This window comes from Salvelinus sp. IW2-2015, linkage group LG2, assembly GCF_002910315.2.
Source record: "Salvelinus sp. IW2-2015 linkage group LG2, ASM291031v2, whole genome shotgun sequence".
NCBI classification, from domain to species: domain Eukaryota; kingdom Metazoa; phylum Chordata; class Actinopteri; order Salmoniformes; family Salmonidae; genus Salvelinus; species Salvelinus sp. IW2-2015.
Window position 1 is genome coordinate 24,772,389 of NC_036839.1, and position 27,561 is coordinate 24,799,949.

At 41.6% G+C, this 27,561-nt stretch overlaps 1 protein-coding gene across 1 annotated transcript in view; it reads left to right on the forward strand.

Annotated features, from left to right (window-relative positions):
- Nucleotides 1-27,561, forward strand: part of lrp1bb (low density lipoprotein receptor-related protein 1Bb) — a 393,420-nt gene that overhangs the window by 193,607 nt on the left and 172,252 nt on the right. Inside the window, exons 21-27 of the mRNA XM_070446279.1 lie at nt 3,621-3,803; nt 8,395-8,595; nt 10,273-10,518; nt 16,244-16,441; nt 17,423-17,627; nt 19,266-19,430; nt 23,342-23,586. Coding sequence (XP_070302380.1) covers nt 3,621-3,803; nt 8,395-8,595; nt 10,273-10,518; nt 16,244-16,441; nt 17,423-17,627; nt 19,266-19,430; nt 23,342-23,586 — 1,443 coding nt within the window. The remainder of the gene's footprint in view (nt 1-3,620; nt 3,804-8,394; nt 8,596-10,272; nt 10,519-16,243; nt 16,442-17,422; nt 17,628-19,265; nt 19,431-23,341; nt 23,587-27,561) is intronic.

The window sequence follows — 27,561 nt, forward strand, 5'->3', positions numbered from 1 at the left end:
TACACCTGTTCTGAAAGGCCTCAGAGTCTGCAACACAACTAAGCAAGGGGCACTACCAAACAAGCGGCACCATGAAGACCAATGAGCTCTCCAAACAGCTCAGGGACAAAGTTGTGGAGAAGTACAGATCAGGATTGKGTTATAAAAAAAATATCTGAAACTTTGAACATCCCACGGAGCACTATGTAATCCATTATTTAAAAAATTTAAGAATATGGCACCACAACACACCTGCCAAGAGAGGGCCGCCCACCAAAACTCACAGACTAGGCAAGGAGGGCATTAATCAGAGAGGCAACAAAGAGACCAAAGATAACCCTGAAGGAGATGCAAAGCTCCACAGCGGAGATTGGAGTATCTGTCCATAGGACCACTTTAAGCGTTTGGTGTTTGCCAAAAGGCATGTGGGAGACTCCCCAAACATATGGAAGAAGGTTCTCAGGTTAGATGAGACGAAAATGTTGCTTTTTGGCCATCAAGGAAAATGCTATGTCTGGTGCAAACCCAACAGGGAAGCGTGGTGGCAGCATCATGCTGTGGGAGGTTTTTCAGTTGGCAGGGACTGGGAAACTGGTCAGAATTGAAGGAATGATGGATGACGCTAAATACAGGGAAACCTGTTTCAGTCTTCCAGAGATTTGAGACTGGGACGGAGGTTCACCTTCCAGCAGGAAAATGACCTACTTTGTAGAATAATAGTTAAGACATCAAAACTATGAAATAACACACATGGAACTATGTAGTAAGCAAAAAAAGTGTGAAACAAATCGAAATATATTTTAGATTTTTCAAAGTAGCAATATTTTTCCTTGATGACAGCTTTATACACTCTTGGTATTCTCTCAACCAACTTCACCTGGAATGCTTTTCCAACAGTCTTGAAGGAGTTCCCACATGCTGAGCACTTGTTGCCTGCTTTTCCTTCACTCTGGTGTCCAACTCATCCCAAACCATCTCAATTGGGTTGAGGTCGGGTGATTGTGAAGGCCAGGTCCTCTGATGCAGCACTCCATCACTCTCCTTGGTCAAAGATACCTTACACAGCCTGGAGATGTGTTGGGTCATAGTCCTGTTGAAAACAAATGATAGTTCCGCTAATCGCAAACCAGATGGGATGGTGTATCGATGCAGAATGCTGTAGAATCCATGCTGGTTCAGAGTGCTTTGAATTCTAAACAAATCACTGACAGTGTCACCAGCAAAGCACTCCCACACCATCACACCTCCTGCTCCATGCTTCATAGTGGGAACCACACATGCAGCGATCATCCGTTCACCTGCTCTGTGTCTCACAAAGAGATGGTGGTTGGAACCAAAATATCAAATTTGGACTCATCACACCAAAGGACAGATTGCTTGTGTTTCTTGGCCCTAGCAAGTCTATTCTTATTATTGGTGTCCTTTAGTAGTGGTTTCTTTGCAGTAATTCGACCATGAAGGCCTGACTCACACATTCTCCTCTGAACTGTTGATGTTGAGATGTGTATGTTATTTATTTGGGCTGCATTCTGAGGTGCAGTTAACTCTAAACTTATGCAGCAGAGGTAACTCTGGGTCTTCCTTTCCTGTGGCGGTCCTCATGAGAGACAGTTTCATTGTAGCGCTTGATGGTTTTTGCAACTGCACTTGAAGAAACTTTCAAAGTTATTGAAAGTTTCCGGAATGACTGACCTTCATGTCTTAAAGTAATGATGGACTGTTGTTTCTCTTTAATTATTTGAGCTGTTCTTGCCATAATAGGGACTTGGTCTTTTACCAAATAGGGCTATCTTCTGTACACCACTCCTACCTTGTCAAAACACAACTAACTGGCTTTTCCTTATTAACTTCTTATGGCTGGGGGCGCTATTTTCACGTTCGGATGAAAAGCGTGCCCAGAGTAAACTGCCTGCTACTCAGGCCCAGAAGCTAAGATATGCATATTATTAGTAGATGTGGATAGAAACACTCTGAAGTTTCTAAAACTGTTTGAATGATGTCTATGAGTATAACAGGACTCATATGGCAGGCAAAAACCAGAGAAAAAATCCAAGCAGGAAGTGGGAAATCTGAGGTTTATAGATTTTCAAGTATATGCCTATCCAAGATACAGTGTAAATTTGGTCCGATTCCCAAGGCTTCCACCAGATGTCAGCAGTCTTTAGAACCTTGTTTCAGGCTTCTACTGTGAAGGGGGAGCGAATAAGAGCTGTTTAACTAAGGGGTCTGGCAGAATGCCATGAGCTAAGTCACGCGCGCAGCCGTGAGAGCGAGCTGCGTTCCCTTTCATTTCTAAAGACAAAGGAATTGTCCGGTTGGAATATTATTGAAGATTTATGATAAAAACATGGTAAAGATTGATTCTATACATCGTTTGACAGGTTTCTACGAACTGTAATGGAACTGTTTTGACTTTTCGTCTGGACTAAGTGCCTGCGCCTTGTGAATTTGGATTTGTGAACTAAACGCGCAAACAAAAAGGAGGTATTTGGACATAAATGATGGACTTTATCGAACAAAACAAACATGTATTGTGAAACTGGGATTCCTGGGAGTGCATTCCTATGAAGATTATCAAAGGTAAGTTAATATTTATAATGCTATTTCCGACTTCTGTTGACTCCACAACATGGCGGGTATCTGTATGGCTTGTTTTGGTGGCTGAGCGCTGTACTCAGATTATTCCATGGTGTGCTTTCGCTGTAAAGCTTTTTTGAAATCTGACACAGCGGTTGCATTAAGGAGAAGTATATCTTTAATTCCATGCATAACACTTGTATTTTCATCAACATTTATGATTAGTATTTCTGTAAATTGATGTGGCTCTCTGCAAAATCACCGGATGTTTTGGAAGCAAAACATTACTGAACATAACGCGCCAATGTAAACTGAGATTTTTGGATATAAATATGAACTTTATCAAACAAAACATACATGTATTGTGTACCATGAAGTCCTATGAGTGCCATCTGATGAAGATCATCAAAGGTTAGTGATTGATTTTTATCTCTTTCTGCTTTTTGTGACTCCTCTCTTTGGCTGGAAAAATGGCTCTTTTTCTGTGACTAGGCACTGACCTAACATAATCGCATGGTATGCTTTCGTCGTAAAGCCTTTTTGAAATCGGACACTGTGGTGGGATTAACAAAGTTTATCTTTAAAATGGTGTATAATACTTGTATGTTTGAGGAATTTTAATTATGAGATTTCTGTTGTTTGAATTTGGTGCCCTGCACTTTCACTGGCTGTTGTCAAATCGATCCCGTTAACGGGATTTCAGCCGTAAGAAGTTTTAAGAAGTAAAGAAATTCCACAAATTAACTTTTAACAAGGCACACCTGATAATTGAAATGCATTCCATGTGACTACCTCATGAAGCTTGTTGAGAGAATGCCAAGAGTGTGCAAAACTGTCATCAAGGCAAAGGGTTGCTGCTTTGAAGAATCTCAAGTATACAATATATTTTAATTTGTTTACCACTTTTTTTGGTTTCTAAATTATGCCATATCTCTTATTTCATAGTTTTGATGTCTTTACTATTTTTCTACAATTTAGAAAATAGTACAAATAAAGAAAATCCCTTGAATGAGTAGGTGTGTCCAAATTTTTGACTTGTACTGTATGTATATTTTCCCTTGCAGCATTGCCTCCTGTGATAGAGTGCACTAGGGATGAGTTCCACTGTACGGCAGATGGGACGTGTATCCCAGAGCGCTGGAGGTGTGATGGAGACAAAGACTGTGAGGATGGGACTGACGAGATGGCCTGTGAGGGCACCAAGAGGATGTGCGACCCCAAGGCCAAGTTCACCTGCAAAGACACAGGTACTGTATGATATGCTGTAGCTAAGAGACTACCGCGTCAGTAACTGGAACCCAGATACGAAACTTGCTAGCTACACTGTTTGTCTAACAGCACAATATGGACAGACATAGTATTATATCTTTGACCATTACATTAATGCTAAACTAGGAGCAAAGTTAAATGTCTGTAGTTGATCAACATCAAATGGCAAAATTGGAAACATGTTTAAAACACATATAAACTCTACATTCTCTAATGGGTACAGCATAGATTTTATAATAGCATCTCTTTTCTCTCGGAATGTGCAACAGCGAATCAATTCTCCATGTGATGTAGCTTTAAAATTGGGCCTCTAAATTGGAATGCTCTGCAATCCAGGCTTCACACAGTCACAGGCATAGCTGCATTAACGATGATACATTCTGGCATATCGAGAGCTTGGTTTTATCTACATGTTTGCAGTGGTGGAAAAAGTACCAGAGTAAAAGTAAAGATACCTTAATAGAAAATGACTCGAGTAGAAGTTAAGGTCACCCAGTAAAATACTACTTGAGTAAAAGTCTGAAAGTATTTGGTTTTAAATATACTTAAATATCAAAAGTAAATGTAAAAGTATAAATCGTTTCAAATTCCTAATATTAAGCAAAGCAGACAGCACCATTTTTTATTTTTTTATTTACGGATAGCCAGGGGCACACTCCAACACTCAAGACAATTTACAAACGAAGCATGTGTTTAGTGAGTCCGCCAGATCAGAGGCAGTATGGGATGACCTGGGATGTTCTCTTGATAAGTGTGTGAATTAGATAATTTTCTTGTCCTGCTAAGCATTCAAAATGTAATGGGTACTTTTGGGTGTCAGTGAAAATGTTTGGAGTAAAAAGTATATTATTTTCTTTAGGAATGTAGTAAAGTAAAAGTTTTCAAAAATATAAATAGTAAAGTACAGATACCCCAAAAAACTACTTAAATAGTTTTTGGGGTATCCCTAGAATCATCTCTCAGGACTACCTGTCCTGATGACTCCTGGCTGTCCCCAGTCCACCTGGCTGGGCTGCTGCTCCAGTTTCAACTGTTCTGCCTGCGGCTAGGGAACCTTGACCTGTTCACCGGATGTGCTACCTTGTCCCGGATCTGCTGTTTTTGACTCTCTCTCTCTCTCTACGGCACCTGCTGTAGATACTCTGTCCGTCCTCTCCTAGCCCACGTCTACAGTTGCTGCGCTAACGCGACGGCTAGGAGGTATCACTTCTTTAGTGAATAAGAGTTCAAAGTTCATACCAAGTTACCACGCTATATGCTCATGCTATATTCTGGCTGGTATAGTCAGAATTCATCCTTCCGGCGTGTAGGTCGTCACCTTCACATTGAAATTCGATGCTAATTTTGTTAGGTTCTCTAAGGTTGGCTTAGTTCTGTAGGTGGTCTTTGTCCTTTCAACGTGGGGACCTCAAGTCCACATGTCCTTGGAACAGGTTATTATCTAAGCCCTTTTAACGTAGGACCGTCGCCCTAACGTCTTCGGAACAGAAATTACATTTTCGTCAAGGGGCTTATATAGGAGGGGAGAGAAGGGCGTGTTTCATAGTTTATAACCAATGTCTGTTCACATGGGCAGGGCCACTGAGTTGAGCATACGTAGTTCACTCATGAAAACCCAATTCTCTCATTTGGAAGCTAAAATTACATTTAATCTTTTCACAAATAGTTTCATATTTAAACATTTAAATTGCACAACAATTCCATGTGAATATGATAACTAGAATGTGTAGACTTTCCAAGATACAGTTTATGTCGTCCTATCATCAGTAATAATGTCTCAGATGCCAACTGATCTGGCATCATATTCATTTAGTACCAATGCATATTTTCAGCTGGTTGGATTACCGAAATATGGTTCCGTTCCCATCTTTTGATGTCACCAGACTCTCTCTCAATGTTAACAMAGGGATTTTCAATAGTCACATCGGTAGAGTAGAGAGAGGAAAAAGGGGAAAGGTATTTATGGGGGTCATAAACCTCCCCCCCCTCAGGCCAACGTCATGACACATTCAACAATTTCATTGATTTTACTGAGTTACAGTTCATGTAAGGAATTTTAATAAATTCATTAGGCCCTAATTTATGGATTTCACATGACTGGGAATACAGATATGCATCTGTTGGTTACAGATACCTCAAATAAAATGGGCCTCAAAATGGCCTCAGGATCTCGTCATGGCATTTTTGTTCATTCAAATTGCCATTGATAAAATGCAATTGTGTTCGTTGTCTRTAGTTTATGTCAGCCCATACCATAACCCCACCACCACAATGGGGCACTCTCTTCACAACGTTGATATCAGCTAACCGCTCGCCCACACAACGCCATACACGTTGTCTGCGGTTGTGAGGCCGGTTGGACGTACTGCCAAATTCTCTAAAATGACGTTGGAGGCGGCTTATGGTAGAGAAATGAACGTTCAATTCTCTGGCAACAGCTCTGGTGGACATTCCAGCTGTCATCATGCCMATTGCGCGCTCCCTCAACTTGAGACATCTGTTGCATTGTGTTGTGTGACAAAACAGCACATTTTAGTGGCCTTTTATTGTCCCCCAGCACAAGGTGCACCTGATCAGCTTTAATCAGCTTCTTGATATGCCACACCTGTCAGGTGGATAGATTATCTTGACAAAGGAGAAATGCTCACTAACAGGGATGTAAACAAATTTGTTGCAAAACATTTGAGAGAAATATGCTTTTTGTGAGTATGCAAAATTTCTGGGATCTTTTATTTCAGCTCATGAAACATGGGACCTTTACATGTTGAGTTTAAATTTTTGTTCAGTTTAGTATATTCTAATCTAAAGTCATGATTCAATATACTGTATTGATCTTAGTCTTTGTAGACTGCAAGGACCCCATTGTGTGGAACAGATTAAAATATGGATCACGTTATGCATTAAATAACTTTTTGGGATGTTTTTATATTTAGAGGTTTTCTTCAAAGTGCCTGAGGGATTATTCTAGGGCTGGGTGATAAACTGTATTTTACTATATACCGGTATTGATCTAAGGAACGGTTTGGGTTTTTCCTTTACCTTGTATAACAGTATTTCAATGTTTTTGTTTGTTAAATGCATTATGCCACTCCGCTGTGTGTAATAATATCAGTTTTTATAGTTTACTCCGTTTGCTACTTGAGTTGTCTCTCTCCCTCTCTCTTTCACACACACCAAACCCTCCCCCTGTCACTCAAGCAGAACAGTTTTTGTGCTACAAGTCAAATCAACCACTAGCAGTCTGACGGTCTGCATGGGCAATGCTGCAGATGTTGGTGACAATGCTGCTTTCCACTTTGCTTCCTACTATACATCCACAAGCATTCTATAATCACACTATTTGTTTGTGTATCTTATACTGTCTGCAAACAGCTAGTTTATCTTTTCTTTGCAAGTTGTGGCTAAAATAAATTGTGTTAGCCGCTAATGCTAAACGCTAGTTGTACTTAGTCAGAGCAAATGTAGCTAGATAGCTAATACAGCCTGCTACCAGTGCTGGTGTAGGCCTAGATCAGCTTGTTGTTTCTGCAACGGTATATTCTAAATCAGAGAGGAGTAGGCGAAGGATGAATATTTTACTATTTGTACAGTACATCAAAGCTACAGTAAGAGGAAACATTGAATGTAACATTAATTAGGATCCAGTGGGAAACAATGACCAATACTTTGGTTCCTGCCCTGTCACAAAAACCCTTCACTGGCTTTTTCCATTCATTGTCATGTCAAACAACACTGTATTCAAAGTCCCCACTATATTGCAACTTTTGGTGGAAGTTTCATTGAACAGTATAAAACAATCAGAATGAACAAAGCTCCATTAAAAACACTTTGAATGCATTTGTTGCCACCCTAGGGTCATGCACTGCTCATAAAGCATGTGAACTTTTATTATTCAAAAACCTCATACCTCCATACCATCAAAAATATTGTGATATTTAGGGCTCCTGAGTGGTGCTGTGGTCTAAGGCACTGCATCTCAGTGCAAGAGGTGTCACTACAGTCCCTGGTTTGAATCCAGGCTGTATCACATCCGGCTGTGATTGGGAGGCCCATAGGGTGGCGCACAATTGGCCCAGCGTCGTCCGGGTTTGACTGGGGTAGGCCGTCATTGTAAATAAGAATTTGTTCTTAACTGACTTGCCTAGTTAAATAAAAGTTCAACATTATTTAAAAAAAAAATTATGATATTTTAGCCATAGCCAGCCTTAGATTATTCACCAAATTTATTACAGAAGCTTGAAGTTCACTGTGTGGTAATGCTGACTGGTTACTCAGCATTTAGTTAAATGTCTTAAGGTTATATTTCAGATGTTCTACTCTACTGTAGGGACAGCTGATGATTGATATCGTCTTTGAGGAATATTTGTGTGTGTGTGTGTGTGTGTGTGTGTGTGTGTGTGTGTGTGTGTGTGTGTGTGTGTGTGTGTGTGTGTGTGNTGTGTGTGTGTGTGTGTGTGTGTGTGTGTGTGTGTGTGTGTGTGTGTGTGTGTGTGTGTGTGTGTGTGTGTGTGTGTGTGTGTGTATGTGTGTGTTTCCATAAATGTCTGTATATGTGTGTCACACCAACAGGAAAGTGCATCACCAAGAGCTGGGTGTGTGATGGAGATATCGACTGTGAGGATCGTTCTGATGAGGAGTCCTGTGAGGCAGCTGTCTGTAAGCCTCCAAAATACCCCTGTGCCAATGACACTTCCACTTGCCTACCACCAGAAAAGATCTGCAACGACAAGCTGGACTGTGCAGACCTGTCTGACGAAGGGCCTTTCTGTGGTAGGAAAGAACTATTATCTGTAGTACATCATATTGCTTGAGATCGTCGAGACTAATTAGTGTGTGAGTTGTGATGAATCATTTCATGTGTTTAAGTAGAAGAGATGTGTTTAGAGATAATTTTTCTACTGGGACACACACCTCAGACAGAATATACAGTATAAGCTGTGTGAGCTTAAAATTCCCATCTCATATAACAAGAACCCAGAGTCAGATGTGTCAAACGCTGTCTGTCCCCAAGGAGTGGTACTATATATTTTAATTCCCATAGCCTTGAGAGCAGCACGATGACGCGTCAACATGCTGTTGATTTTGATTCAGTCATCAAGGGGACCGAATATAAAGAATAGCTACCAGATTTCTCCAATGATTACCAGCACAGATCTGTTTGTCCAAGGCCCATCGGAGGGAAAATCTGTGAATCTCATGTGAATAGTACACATCTAATCTATTTGACTGAACAACCTAAACGTATCGGTTCATTTCAGAGTTGCTAGCAGAAACCTCATGGGGGACCATAGTTAGACGCCGTAGCTCAGAGTGTGTTATCACTTATCTTCCTCCCAAATGGCACACTATTCCTTACATAGTGCACTACTTTTGAACATAGCCCTATGGGGAAAATGGTTTATGAAAAAGGGTATAGGGAAGAGGGTGCCATTTGGGACACAACCTTTGAGAAAAGGCCCACACTGCGCTGCCTGCTTCATAGCCAATTAGGTCATACAGGGAGACCTTAAGGGGCCTGATTGATTTGAGATAACTCAGCAGGAGTCATTCCTCCAGCTGTAACCTATGGGAGCACAGCTCTCCTCTACCCTCCTCTGCAGCTAGGAGACCCCCGCAGAGAGATTTCAACCCTTTCTGGTCTGTGCCAATAAGATCATCTTAATCATGGCTAGCTAGAAAGGAGACTTTGGACCTGTAGTGTGATTGTTGCACCAAATTGCCTTTTCATCTTCTGGACCTGTCTGGCACCCCACAATAATCAGATACCTAGCTGCTTCAGAGAAAAGCATTCCATTACAGACTGCACAAAGAAAGAAAAGTCATTCTTTTTTTCTCCCTCTCCATATCAGTTTTGTGAAAGGAATAGTGCACAACTTTCAGATTTCATGATGTGTTGAAGCCTTGACAGTAATAAAGGCATCATCCCTCAGGTCAAACCGTTGCGGACCAACTGAACTGCGGAACCTCTTTCATTATGTAATAGCTTTTCCTTGCGTTGTATATGCAGCGGATATTTTCCATCATCATGCTCGACTAGCAATCTCTAGCTTAGAGCAAAAAGTGGTAGTGTTATTCTTGTGCCAGCTAGTTCTCAAAAACAACCCTTTTTAATTCTGCATTTTTTTTTACTGTACAGCATATGGCCCAACATACTATGGTCTATTATTTCTCTAACCTCCGTTTAGACCCTGTCGATGACCATCTGATGCTGAAAACCATCTCAGTCTCTCTAATATTAAGATTCTTAGTTCCCTGTCCCTCTCTCATTCTCTCTAGTCTCCAATCTCATCCTCTATAGTAGGCTATTAAGGCTCTTAGTCCCTGACCTCTTTCTCTGCTTTCATATTAGTGTTTGGTACTTACATCCTGTCCTCTCTCACTCTACTCCCAGATCAGAGTTGGCTCTTACTTCCTGTGCCCTCTCTCTACTCCTCTCTCTGCTCCTAGATAAGTGTTTGGTGGCCAAGGGTGGCTGCAGCCATCAATGCACAGTGGTACCAGGGACAGGGGTGGTCTGCTCCTGCCCTGCAGGGCTCCAACTGGACTCTAACAACAGGACGTGTGAGGCGGTGGACTACTGCAGTAGGCATCTGAAGTGCAGCCAGATGTGTGAGCAGTACAAGACCACCGTCAAGTGCTCCTGCTACCCAGGCTGGAGGCTGGGCCCCGATGGGGACAGCTGCCACAGCACAGGTGAGGTGACAAAGTGTGTGTGTGTGTGTGTGTGTGTGTGTGTGTGTGTGTGTGTGTGTGTGTGTGTGTGTGTGTGTGTGTGTTGTGTGTGTGTGTGTGTGTGTGTGGTGCTGTGTGTGTCAGGAAGTATGTTGATTGTGTAAGTGTAGACTCATGTCCTGCTTCATGTCTTATAATATGCTAGTGAGGATTTGATCAAAGTGAATTGGAATACGTTTTGAAATATAACATTTCATAAATGAGATGTCTTACAGTAGTTCCGATTAGGTAAAATATTACTAGGATAGTGTTGTTTTTCACACACAAAAACAGCAAAGAACTTTTAGTTGCACTTTGAGTGAACAAATGACACAATGTTGATATTTATTTCATTTATTTAATAAACAAAGTTATGCAACACCCAAGAGATACACATGGCGTGGCATGGCTTAACGTGACCACAACCTTGAGTAGGGTACAGCCGTAGCTTACACCCATTACTCCAATGTTAAATTGGCAACTTTACGCATTACCCAACAACGTCTGTATTCTTTTTACATTTTATTCTATAAACTTTTTGAATATGCTTGGTTGGTCATTTTAACATACTTCTTTGTCGTTTTAATAAACTACATCATACCTAAAAACACTTTCATTCTAAACATAAAAATGTTAGCATGAACAGAGAAAGTCAAATGAATGTACGTCACGATTATCAGCCAGAGCCAATTCCAACAGACTTTAGTTTCTTTAATTGGCAAACTAACCCTGCTTTTAATTTGCCAAAAAGCTGTTACGTACCGTTTTGTTTGAACAATTGTAGGAGAAAAGACCACCAAATTAAGTTTAATCAAATGCCCAAGGACCAGGTTAGACGAACCTCATTGTTTCAGGCTATGATGTCGATATGATGATGGGAATGATGATGGATTGGCTCTGGTTACTCAATACATTTGTGTGTTCAAGCACATCATCATCGGTAAATCGTTTTGCATAAAGCTTGCTAGTTAGCTTGTAGTAAGGACTAGTGGGCTGTGTCCATCCAAATAACACTATAATATTCTACTGCATTTGGATATTTATGCAAACCTGGAGATTCCACCAAGTAGGTGAAGATATCATAGACTGCTTTGGTTTGGTCAATTTGGTAGGGTTGTATCCCCAGATGGTCTCCAGCAAATTGAAAGGACATATACTGTAGGCAAGCCAACAAGAATGAGCTCTTTAAAATACCTAGACCGTTCAAGAGAAGGCAAAGACTGGAAGTAGTTAAACAGCACGTGACCGATCTAAAACTAACAAATTGGGTTGAGATAAACTTTTCTAGCTAGCCAGTCAGCTAACCAGCAAACAAGCTAGGGGTAAACAAACAGTGACATAAGTATATTGCGCCAGATTTACTAACTTTACTGTCATTGTTAGGGTAAGAAATTGGTGGCAGAATAAGTATCATGCAAATCAGTCGTTGTTTTGACCGCCAAGTACTGTATGTTAATAACGACAAGTGAGGCAGCTGAAAACGTTTCTTGAAACAACAAAAAAGTGTCAGTAGTTTGCTTAGGATGACGGCAAAGTTAGGTTAATTACATGGGACTAATGGGAGTACCCTACTGCTGTACCCTACTCGGAGGCGTGGTGACATTAATGTATCTATGCCCCTGTGTGAAAATTAATTGTTCCCTTACGCTCGTTAACTGGTTGTGCCACCTATAGATGCAATGTACAACCAAACGCTGGCTGAAGTTGTCGATCACTCTCTCACATCGCTGTGGAGGAATTTGCCAGAAGTACCAACAGTCAAGCATGGTGTCGGTAGTGTGATAGTTTGGGGATGCTTTGCTGCCTCAGGACCTGGATGACTTGTAATGATTGAAGGAACCATTAATTCTGCTCTGTATCAGAGAATTATACCGGAGAATGTTAGACCATCCGTCTGTCAGCTGAAGCTGAAGTGTACCTCGGTTATGCAGCAAGACAATGATCCAAAACACACAAGCAAGTCTACATCAGAATGGCTCAAAAGCTTTGAAATGGCCTAGTCAAAGTCCAGACCTAAACCTGATTTGAGATGTTGTGGCAGAACCTGAAAAAGTCAGTTCATGCTTTGAAACCCACAAATGTCACTGAGTTAAAGCAGTTCTGCATGCAAGAGTGGGCTGAAATGCCTTCACAGCGATGTGAGAGACTGATCAACAACTACATGAAGCGTTTGGTTGCAATCATTGCAGCTAAAGGTGGCACAACCGGTTATTGCGTGTAAGGGGGCAATTAATTTTTCACACAGAGGCATTGGGTGTTGCATTTCTTTGTTTATAAAAAAATATATACTTTTTTTTCACTCCGGTTCCATTTATCTAATATTTTGGTTGAAGATCTGATAACATTCAGTGTGAAAAAATATGCAAAAAAAGGGGAAATCAGAAAGGGGGCAAATTCTTTTTCACGGCACTGTAAGTCCTGTGTAATTACATATAGTCAATTCATTTATCAACTCAGCTTTACATAATCAGAGCAAACTGTCTACTTATGTTGTAATGTGTGTGATTGGATTGATGTTTTGGCCGTTTTTTGCTTCTGTGTTGCTGCTCGTAAACGAGGAGAACATGGCAGAACATGCAGCCTTGATGTGTCACTTTCAGATTGATGAAGCTTGTTTTTTACTACTCGCCTCTCCATTTCCCTCAGAGATTGATAGCAGTTGCAGTGCTAATTGTATGTTAAAATAGGGAAAGAATGGGCAATTTACCAAAGAAACACATGAACATTTTATTGTTTCTTACATAAATAAGGACCTTGAACACTTGGCGCAGCATTAGTGCAGCCTCACTTTGACTATGCATGCACTACCTGGTACAGTAAGTTCATCAAGAACAAGCTACAGACAGCTCAGAGTAAAATGGCCATAGTGAACCATAGTGGCTATCAGTTGATAAAAGGGTCATTCAGCTGAAGCTGGGATTGGCCCATAAAACCATATATGGTGCAATCCCCCAGTATCTAAAGAACTATCTTACTACTGAGAGGCAGTGCTGTAGATTTTGTGCCATGTCGATTCAAGAGCGATGTATTTATATATGGTACTGGTAGAGTGTAACAAACTCCCGCCTGAGATAAAAACTGCCAGTCTTAGGTTAAAACACTCCTTGGTTCATGTTGAGATAGCCTCCTAGCCACGTGCAAAGGCACTCTACTCTGGTGGAGTGATATGTTAGTGAGTGTACAAAACATTAACTTCTTGTGGCTGCAGGGGAAGTATTGAGTGGCTTGGATGAAAGGTGCACCGAGTAAACAGCCTGCTGCTCAGTCATAGTTGCTAATATATGCATATTATTATTACTATTGGATAAAAAACACTCTGAAGTTTCTAAAACTGTTTGAATTATGTCTGTGAGTATAACAGAACTCATATGGCAGGCAAACACCTGAGAAAAAAACAAACAGGAAGTGGAAATTCTGAGACTGGTCGATTTTCAACCAAGATCCCATTGAAATCACAGCGAGATATGAATGAGTTTGCACTTCCTGCGGCTTCCACTAGATGTCAACAGTCTGTAGAACTTTGTCTGATGCCTCTACTGTGAAGGGTTGCCGAATGAGAGGGGAATTAGTCAGGTCTGCCATGACCCGACCATTCTTTGACCATGCGCGTTCACATGAGAGKGATCTCTGTTCCGTYGCTYATCTGAAGTCRATGTAATTCTCCKGTKGGAACGTTAWTCAAGATTTATGTTAACAACATTCTAAAGATTGATTCAATACATCGTTTGACATGTTTCTACTGACTGTTACTGAACTTTTGGACATTTCGTCAGCTTTTAGGAAACACGCTTCGTGACTTTGGAATTGTTTACCAAACGCGCTAACAAAAGTAGCTAATTGGACATAAATAACGGACATTATCGAACAAATCAAGCATTTATTGAGGACCTGGGATTCCTGGGAGTGCATAATCAAAGGTAAGGGAATAATTATCATGTAATTTCTGGTTTCTGTTGACTCCAACATGGCGGCTAATTTGACTATTGTTCTGAGCGCCGTCTCAGATTATTGCATGGTTTGCTTTTTCCGTAATAGTTTTTTAAAATCTGACACAGCGGTTGCATTAAGGAGAGGTATATCTATAATTCCATGTGTATAACTTGTATTATCATCTAAATTTATGATGAGTATTTCTGTTGAATCGATGTGGCTATGCAAAATCACTGGATGTTTTTGGAACTAGTGAACGAAACACGCCAATGTAAACTCAGATTTTTTTATATAAATATGAACTTTAGCAAACAAAACATACATGTATTGTGTAACATGAAGTCCTATGAGTGTCATCTGATGAAGATCATCAAAGGTTAGTGATTAATTGTATCTATATTTGTGCTTTTTGTGACTCCTATCTTTGGCTGGAAAAATTACTGTGTTTGTTTGTGATTTGGCGGTGACCTAACATAATCGTTTGTGGTGCTTTCGCTGAAAMTCCTATTTGCAATCGGACACTTTGGTGGGATTAACAACAAGATTACCTTTAAAATGGTATAAAACACATGTATGTTTGAGGCATTTTAATTATGAGATTTCTGTTGTTTGAATTTGGCGCCCTGCACTTTCACTGGCTGTTGTCATATCGATCCCGTTACCGGGATTGCAGCCATAAGAAGTTTTTAAGGACACCTGCTCTTTCCATGACATAGACTGACTAGGGGAATCCAGGTGAAAGCTATTATCACTTGTTAAATCCACTTCAATCAGTGTAGATGAAGGGGAGGAGACAGGTGTTCTTAATGTTTTGTACACTGTATATCTACATATTGTGTATTTTATTTTTATTTATTTAACCTTTATTTAACTAGGCAAGTCAGTTAAGAACAAATTCGTATTTACATTTACGGCCTATCCCGGCCAAACCCTAACCCGGACGACGCTGGGCCAATTGTGCGACGCCCTATGGGACTCCCAATCACAGCCAATTTTGATACAGCCTGGAATCAAACTAGGGTCTGTAGTCACTAGCCTCTAGCACTGAGATGGAGAGCCTTAGACCGCTGCGCCACTCAGGAGCCCATGATTGAATGTATGGCACAGAAGGCCCATGTCACTTGTTTTGCCCTGCAGTCACATGCCTACCAATAGAGGACAACAATGGAAACAAGTCTGAGTTTTTATGTATATATTCCTTGTCAATTTTGGTAAATGTATTGGTTGCCTGGTGTGGCTTCTTTGTATATTTTAAATAGTCAAATCAAATAAATGTTCTGCGCACAATAGAAAACTGAGAATCAACCTCATTTAATTTTGACAAATGTACTATTGAGTCTGTGGTGACATTTCATGTATGCAAGGCTCTAGCTTTTGTACAGAGATTTTCAGGTATAACTGAATAATAAAGAATGAGCGACTTATCATCATCAGCAAGTAGCTAACATCCCTACTCCCTACAGTATCCAGTCTTTCTCATTGTGTTCATACTGTATGTGTCTCCATAGTGACGATGGGGTTTCTGCTCTGTGCATAACACAGACTAGTGCCAGTGCCCAGTCATGAAAGTGCATGATCCAGTGTGTGCATGGATGCACACGTGCCTGTATGTTTGTGTGTGTGCAGTCATGCCCACCTGTGTGTTTCCTCCGCTAATGGCACCGGTTCAAATCACTTCCCCGGCTTCTGCCGCTCATGTTGGTTTTGTTGTGGCATCCGTTGCCTACGTTTTAACTTGTTCCTCTTCCTTCCCTCCCTTTGTCTTTCCTTTGGCCAGATCCCTTTGAGGCTTTCATCATCTTCTCTATCCGGCATGAGATAAGACGGATAGACCTTCACAAGCGGGACTACAGCCTGCTGGTGCCAGGGCTCCGGAACACCATTGCTCTTGACTTCCACTTTAATCGCAGCCTGCTTTACTGGACAGATGTGGTAGAGGATAAGATCTACAGAGGACGCCTCTCAGGCTCTGGAGGTATGTAGGTCCTATAAGTTAGCTCTAAATGGTGTGATCTATGGTGCTTTAAAAATCTGAAGGTGCGTAGGTGTAAGCTACACAATAGATCCTAAGGGCTGTGATGTACTGACGCTTTCAGGCTCTTTAAGTACCTTGGCTAGGCAAAACATTAGATCTAAATGCTGGGATCTATTGGCAGAGGAGGATAAACATGGCTGTCTTCCCTCCCAATCTTCAACTGGAAGGCCTTTCAATTACACAGTTTAGTTCAATAAGGTTCTCAGTTTAGTTCTACTTAGCACCTCTCTGAAACTGTGAGCTGATACTGTCCCTCCATTGAAGAGTTATTTCAGCAGGGTAATGCCAAGTATTACTGTGGGTATACTCTAGGCCCCTCAGTCGTCTTCCCACTGTCATAGTGCATCTCTGAAGCCTTTGATGAGTTAGAACTTTTCATTAGGTTGGTGTTTTGTGCTGCGTTATATTCTGTGCGTCTGCTGCAATTGGACTTTTTCTCTCTTTCTCTCATTTTCTCCGTGGGGCCATAGAATGTGTCCCGCTGCTGCACCTATTTCTCCCTTTTGTCATCCTTCCACAAAGGCTCCAGCAGCCGAGGATAATTGTAAACAGCTGGATTATAGACATACTGGGAAAACCTTTTATTTTTAATGGAACACTGTAGGAAACAATCTTCTTTTATGTCAATGTTATCTTCCTCATGAGTTTCTCTAGCTAGGGTTTTCTCCCCAGAAAATGTAATTTTGTTGGCAGACCAACAAACACATCCTCCCAATAGGGGGAAAATGATCAGGCTGAGTTGAATACATCCCTTCTCCACTCTTCTCTCACCCAGTGTGTGTATTGATGACCATGGTGCTGTGGGTTGGTCTGTCTCACCTGGTCTAAAGGGTGGTGTGGTGGTGGTCATGGTGCTAAAGGGTGGTGCTCTAACCGGGTGGTGTAGGGGTGATGATGGTCCTGTGGTTGGTATTCCATCAGGTGTGACAGGGATTGAGGTGGTTGTGCAGCATGGGCTAGCCACTCCAGAGGGGTTGGCAGTGGACTGGATAGCAGGTAACCTGTACTGGATCGACAGTAACCTGGACCAGATCGAGGTGGCCAGGCTGAATGGAGAGATGAGGACCACACTGATAGCTGGAGGGATGGAGCATCCACGGGCCATCGCTCTGGACCCAGGACAAGGGTGAGTGCCTACTCACATCAGACCTGGGTTGAAATAGTCTTTGTTTCCTTTCAAATTTGTTGAGTGTTTGATTCAGCCTGCCTGGAGTGCCAAATGGCAGGGTTTACACTTTGGGGATTATTCAATTGTTTCTATTGTGCCAGATAAGCTCAATAAAGCACAGCTAAACTATTTTAAAGAAACAAATACTATTTGAATACAGGTCTGACTCACATACTGTACACACTCATAATAAGAAAAACAACATCCTTCATTTTCTTCTACTTCCTTCTCCCTTGATGTGTGATGATGTCTGCTATGTTAGGGTCCATTAAGTATACAAATATAGAATACATCGATAATAATACTGTGGACTCAATTCTAGTGATGACAAGTGATATGGCTCATCTTTCCTCTTCCCTGACTCATGCACTTTACCACTCTTACTTTTTCTCTTTTAATACATGGCTTCAAGCCTTCAATTCATCTCTGAACAATCTCACAGGCACAAAGTTGGATGAAAAGAACAAAATTATGTTTTTTATTATAGTGTGTTTAGCCTAGTTCTTTAATTTATACATGGTGATGAATTACTTTTATTTGATTGTAAAATTAATTTGGTTTATTTTGTTTTAAAACTTCTTCCAGACATTCATAAAAAATCTATTAAGTAGTCTTATAAGAAATGTATAGTCTGATCGTATATTCTTTCCCCACTGCATATATTGGAGGGATGACTGTGTTTCAGAGGAGAACACATTAGGATTAATGGATGATTTCGGTGCCTACAGGCAAAGTTCCTCGCCAGAGCAATAATTCTAACGTAATTACTTGAATCCACTCAAAAGAGTAAGCCATTGATCTAAGGGGCCTGATCCAATGAATAAGGCTATTGAGCTGTACAAGGATGTTTCATTGCCTACAGTGCCTAATTTAAGCCTGCATTCCTACAGGGTCAGGTCTTTTGCCTGGTTTGGTGGGCAAAAGCAGGATAGTAGCCGTGTTTGGGAGACATGACTCTGTTGATGGTCATAGTAATCACCAGTGCTCATTTACAGGCTTTCATTGAGCTGTAGAAGGTCATAAAAACCAGATGGCTTCCTGTTCCAGCCAATGTCACAGATGCTGTGGAACACTGGTCTGTTTGGTGCTGTTCTAGGATCCACAGACTGCTGCCAATGTGTGTGTTTACGAATCCCATTTACGGCTGTACACACTGTATGTAATTATTCTAGTTTGCAGTGATGTTACATTGACAAACCAATGAAAAAGGGCTGAAGAATTGACACTGAAAATCATTACTAAATTGATTAATGCCTTTAGCCTTGTTTTTCCATAGGAATAATAAACATCATCTTCCATGTTTGCTTTTGTWTTCAACACATGGTTTGAGTATCTAGGCTAGTTTATGCCGTCTAGTTCTGTCCATTGTCAAGTGATCTTAATCATTAATTTCTTTCTTCCATGGAGGCTTTTTCTTCAAGTCCTCTTTAATTAATGTCCTTGCATAAGTAGACCATGTCTCAGTTTTCTGTGGATCATCGGAATTTATTGTCTTCTGCTTGCTCTCCGTGGTCTAGTGCTGGTTACTGTAGAGCACTTTGTAGATGTAAAAAGATCTTTATGCATTCCTTTTCTTGATTGATTTAATGCCTTTAGAATCCTGTTCTGGACAGACTGGGATGCTACCTTCCCCCGTATCGAGGCTGCTTCAATGAGCGGAGGAGGACGACACATAGTGTTCAAGGACATGGAGATAGGAGCCTGGCCCAACGGACTAACTCTGGATCATCTGGAGAAGAGAATTGTGTGGACGGATGCTCGGTAGGTTCCTCACACAAAACAATGTTTTATGTAACCTTTATTTGCTTATAACCTTTACAGGTAAATTAAGAACAGATTCATACTTACATTGACAACCTATCAAGATGGGAGCACAGCTGTGATAAACAATAATTACGTTGCAATGATACCTATTTGGATGCACATATGTCATAAGTATGAACGGCATGTTATCTACTTTGCCTCATCTCCTATAAGGACAGGTTAGTTGCTTGTAAATGGTAGTTCAATTACAGCGAACAGAAGGCCAATTTATCTAAATATGCTGTAACCAGAGGAAGACATGTTGAAAATACATCACATGTAAACCTCCCCTTCTATTGTGACAATAAGCTTTCAAGATCTACATTCTACAGCATTTTCAAAACATATTACTGACAAACACACCTGATGACATCCTTGATAAAACGCCTTCCTCGCTATTTTACCTTATAATAGTGGTGTTTGGAACTGTGTTTTAAATTGTGGAGAATTCTGTTCATGTACCAAGTAAATAAGCAGCTGTAATGTATTTAGGCTTACATGACAACACCTACAGCTATTGTATGCRGTAATCATGTGCCTATGAACCAGATTTATACTGTTAGCACTGAGGTAATGTGCCCTAGTAGGAAGTCCACTGTATGCAGCTCATGGTGTTTGACCAGATACATTGCTATTTTACAGTAAAAAAAAAAATTGACAACGGACTTTCAGCATGCTTATATGGGAGGACATTCAACAAGCACAGCACAGCACTTACACAAATGACTTATAATTGGCTGAGAGAAATTGATGCTAAAAAGATTGGGGGGGCTGTTTTGTCAGACCTCAGTGTGGCCTTTGACATTATCGATCATAGTCTGCTGCTGGAAAAACATATGTGTTATAGCTTTATACCCCCTGCTATATTCTGGATAAAAAGTTTCCTGTCTAACAGAACATGGAGGGTGTTCTTTAATGGAAGCCTCTCTAACATAATCCAGATAGAATCAGGAATTCCCCAGGGTAGCTGTCTAGGCCGCTTACTTTTTTCAATCTTTACTAACGACATGCCACTGGCTTTGAGTAAAGCCAGAGTGGGTGGCATGGAATTATATTTCTAAAACTTAAAGCCTTGTATTTGGAACAAATCATTCACTGACCCTAAACCTCAACTAACTCTTATAACAAATAATGTGGGAATTGAGAAAGTTGAGGTGAATAAACTGTTGGAGTAACCCTGGATTGTAAACTGTCATGGTCAAAACATATTGATCCAACAGTAGCAAACAGTAGCACCTTCTTAACAGCACTATCAACAAGGCAGGTCCTACAGGCTCTAGTTTTGTCACAAGCTGTGGACTACTGTTCAGTTGTCGTGGTCAGGTGCCACAAGAAGGGACTTAGGAAAATTACAATTGGCTCAGAACAGGGCAGCACGGCTGGCCCTTGAATGTTCACAGAGAGCTAACATTAATAATATGCATGTCAATCTCTCCTGGCTCAAAGTGGAGGAGAGATTGACTTCATCACTACTTGTATTTATGAGAAGTATTGACATGTTGAATGCGTTGAGCTGTATGTTTGAACTACTGGTGCACAGCTCGGACACCCATGCATACCCCACAAGACATGCCACAAGAGGCCGCTTCACTGTCCCCAGAACACACTATGCACAGTACTACATAGAGCCATGAATACATGAAACTCTATTCCACATCAAGTAATTGATGCAAGCAGTGAAATTTAATTTAAAAAAACAAATAAAAATACACCTTATGGAACAGCGGGGACTGTGAAGCAACACATACAGTGGGGCAAAAAAGTATTTAGTCAGCCACCAATTGAGCAAGTTCTCCCACTTAAAAAGATGAGAGAGGCCTGTAATTTTCATCATAGGTAAACTTCAACTATGACAGACAAAATGAGAAAAAATATCCAGAAAATCACATTGTAGGATTTTTTATGAATTTATTTGCAAATTATGGTGGAAAATAAGTATTTGGTCACCTACAAACAAGCAAGATTTCTGGCTCTCACAGACCTGAAACTTCTTCTTTAAGAGGCTCCTCTGTCCTCCACTCGTTACCTGTATTAATGGCACCTGTTTGAACTTGTTATCAGTATAAAAGACACCTGTCCACAACCTCAAACAGCCACATTCCAAACTCCACAAGACCAAAGAGCTGTCAAAGGACACCAGAAACAAAATTGTAGACCTGCACCAGGCTGGGAAGACTGAATCTGCAATAGGTAAGCAGCTTGGTTTGAAGAAATCAACTGTGGGAGCAATTTTTAGAAAATGGAAGACATACAGACCACTGTATAATCTCCCTCGATCTGGGGCTCCACGCAAGATCTCACCCTGGGGTCAAAATGATCACAAGAACGGTGAGCAAAAACCCAGAACCACACGGGGGGACCTAGTGAATGACCTGCAGAGAGCTGGGACCAAAGTACAAAAGCCTACCAAGTAACACACTACGCCGCCAGGGACTCAAATCCTGCAGTGCCAGACGTGTCCCCCTGCTTAAGCCAGTACATGTCCAGGCCCGTCTGAAGTTTGCTAGAGAGCATTTGGATGATCCAGAAGAAGATTGGGAGAATGTCATATGGTCAGATGAAACCAAAATAGAACTTTTTGGTAAAAACTCAACTCGTCGTGTTTGGAGGACAAAGAATGCTGAGTTGCATCCAAGAACACCATACCTACTGTGAAGCATGGGGGTGGAAACATCATGCTTTGGGGCTGTTTTTCTGCAAAGGGACCAGGACGACTGATCCGTGTAAAGAACAGAATGAATGGGGCCATGTATCGTGAGATTTGAGTGAAAACCTCCTTCCATCAGCAAGGGCATTGAAGATGAAACGTGGCTGGGTCTTTCAGCATGACAATGATCCCAAACACACGCCCGGGCAACGAAGGAGTGGCTTCGTAAGAAGCATTTCAAGGTCCTGGAGTGGCCTAGCCAGTCTCCAGATCTCAACCCCATAGAAAATCTTTGGAGGGAGTTGAAAGTCCGTGTTGCCCAGCAACAGCCCCAAAACATCACTGCTCTAGAGGAGATCTGCATGGAGGAATGGGCCAAAATACCAGCAACAGTGTGTGAAAACCTTGTGAAGACTTACAGAAAACGTTTGACCTCTGTCATTGCCAACAAAGGGTATATAACAAAGTATTGAGATAAACTTTTGTTATTGACCAATACTATTTTTTCCACCATAATTTGCAAATAAATTAATAAAAAATTCTACAATGTGATTTTCTGGATTTTTTTCTTCTCATTTGTGTCTGTCATAGTTGAAGTGTACCTATGATGAAAATTACAGGCCTCTCTCATCTTTTTAAGTGGAAGAACTTGCACAATTGGTGGCTGACTAAATACTTTTTTGCCCCACTGTACATACATGTAGGCACAGACACTTGCATACACACACAATAACATACGCACTATACACACACATACACATGGATTTTGTATTGTAGATATGTGGTAGTGGTGGGGTAGGGGCCTGAAGGCACACAGTGTGTTGTGAAATTTGTGAATGTAATATTTTTAAATCTACATAACTACCTTAATTTTGCTGGACCCCAGGAAGAGTAGTTGCTGCCTTGGCAGGAGGATCCATAATAAATACAAATGCCTGACTAGTATTTTTATTGTATAGAGCCAGGCAACCTCATGATGACATTCATACCACCATATAACAGCTCTAATGCCATCTATGCTGCAATGTATTGTACTTCCATGGTTACTCTACCTGGCTAGTATGCATATACTGTATCTCTGTCTTTATACTGGAACGAGACAATCTAATGACATCCCGATCATGTTTTCTCCCTCTAACAGCTCTCATGCCATCTTATCTGAGCTGTATGTTATCTATTCTGGCTGTTTACTGTACCTTCACCTATCGTCTCCCTTTCACAGCTCTGATGCCATCTACTCTGCACTGTACGATGGCAGTGGGATCATAGAGATCCTGAGGGGACATGAGTACCTGTCACACCCCTTCGCCGTGTCTCTGTTTGGGGGAAGTGTCTACTGGACAGACTGGAGGACCAACACCCTAGCCAGAGCCAACAAGTGGACGGGCCGTAACGTCACAGTGATCCAGAAGACCAGCGCTCAGCCCTTTGACCTGCAGATCTTCCACCCTAGCAGACAGCCACAAGGTAACTAACACACTGCCCCAACCCTAATGTCCAGTGCTCAGCCCTTTGACCTACAGATATTCCACCCTAGCAAACAGCCACAAGATAAACAGCCTAGACCTGTAGTCAAGCAACTGTAACCTTTGGTAATGTACATCAACTATTCCCTGAGAGTGTTGTCACTGTAGTGTATGGGGTGGTTTTTAGCACACAGATTAAGTTTATTCCTGGACTAAAAAGCATGCCTAACGGAGATTTTCCATATGAACGAGTTCCCTCACTTCCCTGTTGTATACTGAAAACTGGTTGCATAATAATGTATCAGATTTGGCCCATTATTTTCTAGTTGAACTGATGCTAGTCATAATGCCTATACATAAACTCTTAGAAAAAAAGTGTCTATTTAGTCCCCTCCTCTACTCCCTCTTCATCCACGACTGCGTAGCCGCACACGACTCCAAACACCATCATTAAGTTTGCCAACGACACGACTGTGTTTGGCCTGAACACCGACGACGATGAGACAGCTATAGAGAGCAGGTCAGTGACAACATCCTCTCCATCAAAAAGAGGAAAAGGAGGGCCGAGCACGCCCCCATCGTCATCAATGGGGCTGTAGTGGAGCGGGTTGAGAGCTTCAGGTTCCTCGGTGTCCACATCACTAAGGATCTATCATGGTCCACACACACCAACACAGTAGAGAAGAGGGCACGACAACACCTCTTCCCCCTCAGCAGGCTGAATAGATTTGGCATGGGCCCTTAGATCCTTACAAAGTTTACAGCTGAAACATTGAGAACATCTTGACTGGCTGCATCGATGTTTGGTATTGCAACTTCTTGGCATTCGACCGCAAGGCGCTACTGAGGGTAGTGTGTGCGGCCCAGTACATCACTGGGGCCGAGCTCCCTGCTGTCCAGGACCATTATACCAGGCGGTGCCAGAGGAAGGCCCTTAACTTTTTCAAGGACTCCAGCCACCCAAGTCATAGACTGTTCTCTCTGCTACTGCATGGCTTGCCTTACGGCTGCACCAAGTCTGGAACCAACAGGACCCTGAACAGCTTCTACCCCCAAGCCATAAGACAGCTAAATAGTTAGTCCAGGTAGCTATTTGGTTAACTATTAAACTATCTGCATTGAACCTTTTTCTGCTAACTTTTGGACTCATCACATATGCTTCTGCTACTGTTTATAATCTGTCACTTTTTTCCATATGTACAGTGTATATGTACATATCTACCTCAATTACCTCTTACATCGACTCGGTACTGGTACCCCCTGTATATAGCCAAGTTATGGTTACTYATTGTTTATTTATTATTACTTTTATTATTACGTGTTTTACTTTTCTATTGTCTCTCTGTTTTCTTTCTCCTTTTATTGTTGGGAAGGGGCTGTAACGAAACATTTGAACATTAGTCTACACCTGTTGTTTACGAAGCATGTGCAAAATACAATTGTATTATAACCCTTTTTCACAGAGGGTTCTACCTGGAACCCAAAACAGTTCTACCTGGAACCAAAAACAGTTCTACCTGGAACCAAAAAGGGTTCTCCTATGGGGACAGCCAAAGAACGCTTTTGGAACACTTTTTTCTATGAGTGTATTGACTAAGAAGCATTTCTGAAAAGGTGAATCCCCTGTTGCATATAGAGAAGAAGAGAGAGAGTATAATGGTATTCATTTTAGCTGCTTCTCTGCCCTCATTGGGCCTGCCAATCATGGGGCTTCTCAGCATGCATACAATAAGAAAGGGGCTGAATGATTGAAAAAGGTGGTCATGCAGAGAATTAGATTGCATTAATGGTACCTCAGAATGTGTTTTCTCCCTCCGCCCAAATTAAGCTAATTGGTTCATGCTACAGTGTCAAGCCGTTTTTAAAATGAATTGAACCAGAATTAATGAAAGGAACTGCAGAATGAGAGCGGGCTACAATTAATCCTGTCAACACCGATGATAGCCTTTCTCTGTATATGTTCATTGGAAGTCAAATTAAAGGCACAAATGAAATAAATTATGCAGATTAAGGTGTATGGAAAGTAAAATAGGCTTACCAGTTGGCACCCTATTTAAGTTCTTAATCCGTTTGGCTCATCAATTTACTGATACACTACATGACCCAAAATATGTGGACACCTGCTCGTCGAACATCTCATTCCAAAATCATGGGAATTAATATGGAGTTGGTCCCCCTTTGCTGCTATAACAGCCTCCACTCTTCTGGGAAGGCTTTCCACTAGATGTTAGAACATTCCTGCAGGGACTTGCTTTCATTTAACCACAATCGCATTAGAGAGGTCAGGCATTGATGTTGAGCAATTAGGCCTGGCTCGCAGTCGGCGTTCCAATTCATCCCAAAGCTGTTCGATGGGGTTGACGTCATGTTTCTGTGCAGGCCAGTCAAGTTCTTCCACAACGATCTCAACAAACCATTTCTGTATGGACCTTGTTTTGTGCACAGGGGCATTGTCATGCTGAAACACGGCCTTCCCCAAACTGTTGCCAAGTTGGAAGCACGAATCATCTAGAATGTCATTGTGTGCTGTAGCATTAAGATTTCCCTTCACTGGAATTAAGGGTCCTAGCCCAAACCATGAAAAACAGCCCCAGACCATTATTCCTCCTCCACTAAACTTTTGGCGTCCGCCAAACCCAGATTCTTCTGTAGTCTGCCAGATGGTGAAGTTTGATTCATCACTCCAGCGAATGTTTCCACTGCTCCGGAGTCCAATGGCGGCGAGCTTTACACCACTCCAGCCAACACTTGACATTGCGCATGATGATCTTAGGCTTGTGTGCGGCTGCTCGGCCATGGAAACCCATTTCATGAAGCTCCCGACGAACATTTCTTGTGCTGACGTTGCTTCCAGAGGCAGTTTGGAACTCGGTAGTGAGTGTTGCAACTGAGGATAGACCATTTCTACACGCTTCAGCAGTCCCATTCTGTGAGTTTGTGTTGCCTACCACTTTTCGGCTGAGCCGTTGTTGCTCCTAGACATTTCCACTTCAGAATAACAGCACTTATAGTTGACCGGGGCAGCTCTAGCAGTGAAGAAATTTGAAGAACTGCCTTGTATCCTATGACGGTGCCACGTTGAAAGTCACTGAGCTCATCAGTAAAGTCATTCTGCTGCTAATGTTTGTCTATGGAGATTGCATGGCTGTGTGCTCAATTTTATACACCTGTCAGCAACGGGTGTGGCTGAAATAGCTGAATCCACTCATTTGAAGGAGTCGCCAGAGCGTGATGAGCGACGWAAAGCCCCCCCAGCCAAACCCTCCCCTATCCCGGGCTACGCTGGGCCAATTGTGCACCGCTCTATGGGACTCCTGGTCACGGCCGGTTGTGACACAGTCTGGGATCGAACCCGGGTCTGCAGTGACGCGTCAACCACTGCGATGCAGTGCCTTAGACTGCTGCACCACTCAGGTGGGCTATATAGTGTATTTTCAGTAGATTTGTGTTTATTTCTCCTTGACTATAGGTTCAGGTCAGATGTCATAGTACAAGGTCTGAATATTTGACTCTCATGTAATATGCAAAATCAATACTTTTGGTCCCCTAAAATTAGGGGAAATGGTTCACCCAATATGCACTTTCACCACGTATCAAATCCAAAGTGCTGGAGTACAGAGCCAAAACAACAACAAATGTGTGACTGTTCTAATACTTTTGCAGCTCACTGTATATTTCCAGGCTTAGATTATAGCATTGATTGGGTGTTCATTCATTGCTCTTTGTTTCTAAAAGGATTTGTGAAAATGGATCTGTAAACAGAGCTGCTAGTCAAAGAAATCATAATATCTTGGATTGTCTTTAGGGTGTGGTTTGTTCTCATATCTTAAAAATGATATCTTCACGGCTGAGTTAAAAATATCTCCCCTTTTAGCTTTCTATGAATGTAAACCGCTATCCATGAATGGGCATTAGTACTCTAGTAATCTGGTTTGCATCTATTTAGCAATCTCAAAATGATGCCAATGTGGTAGGA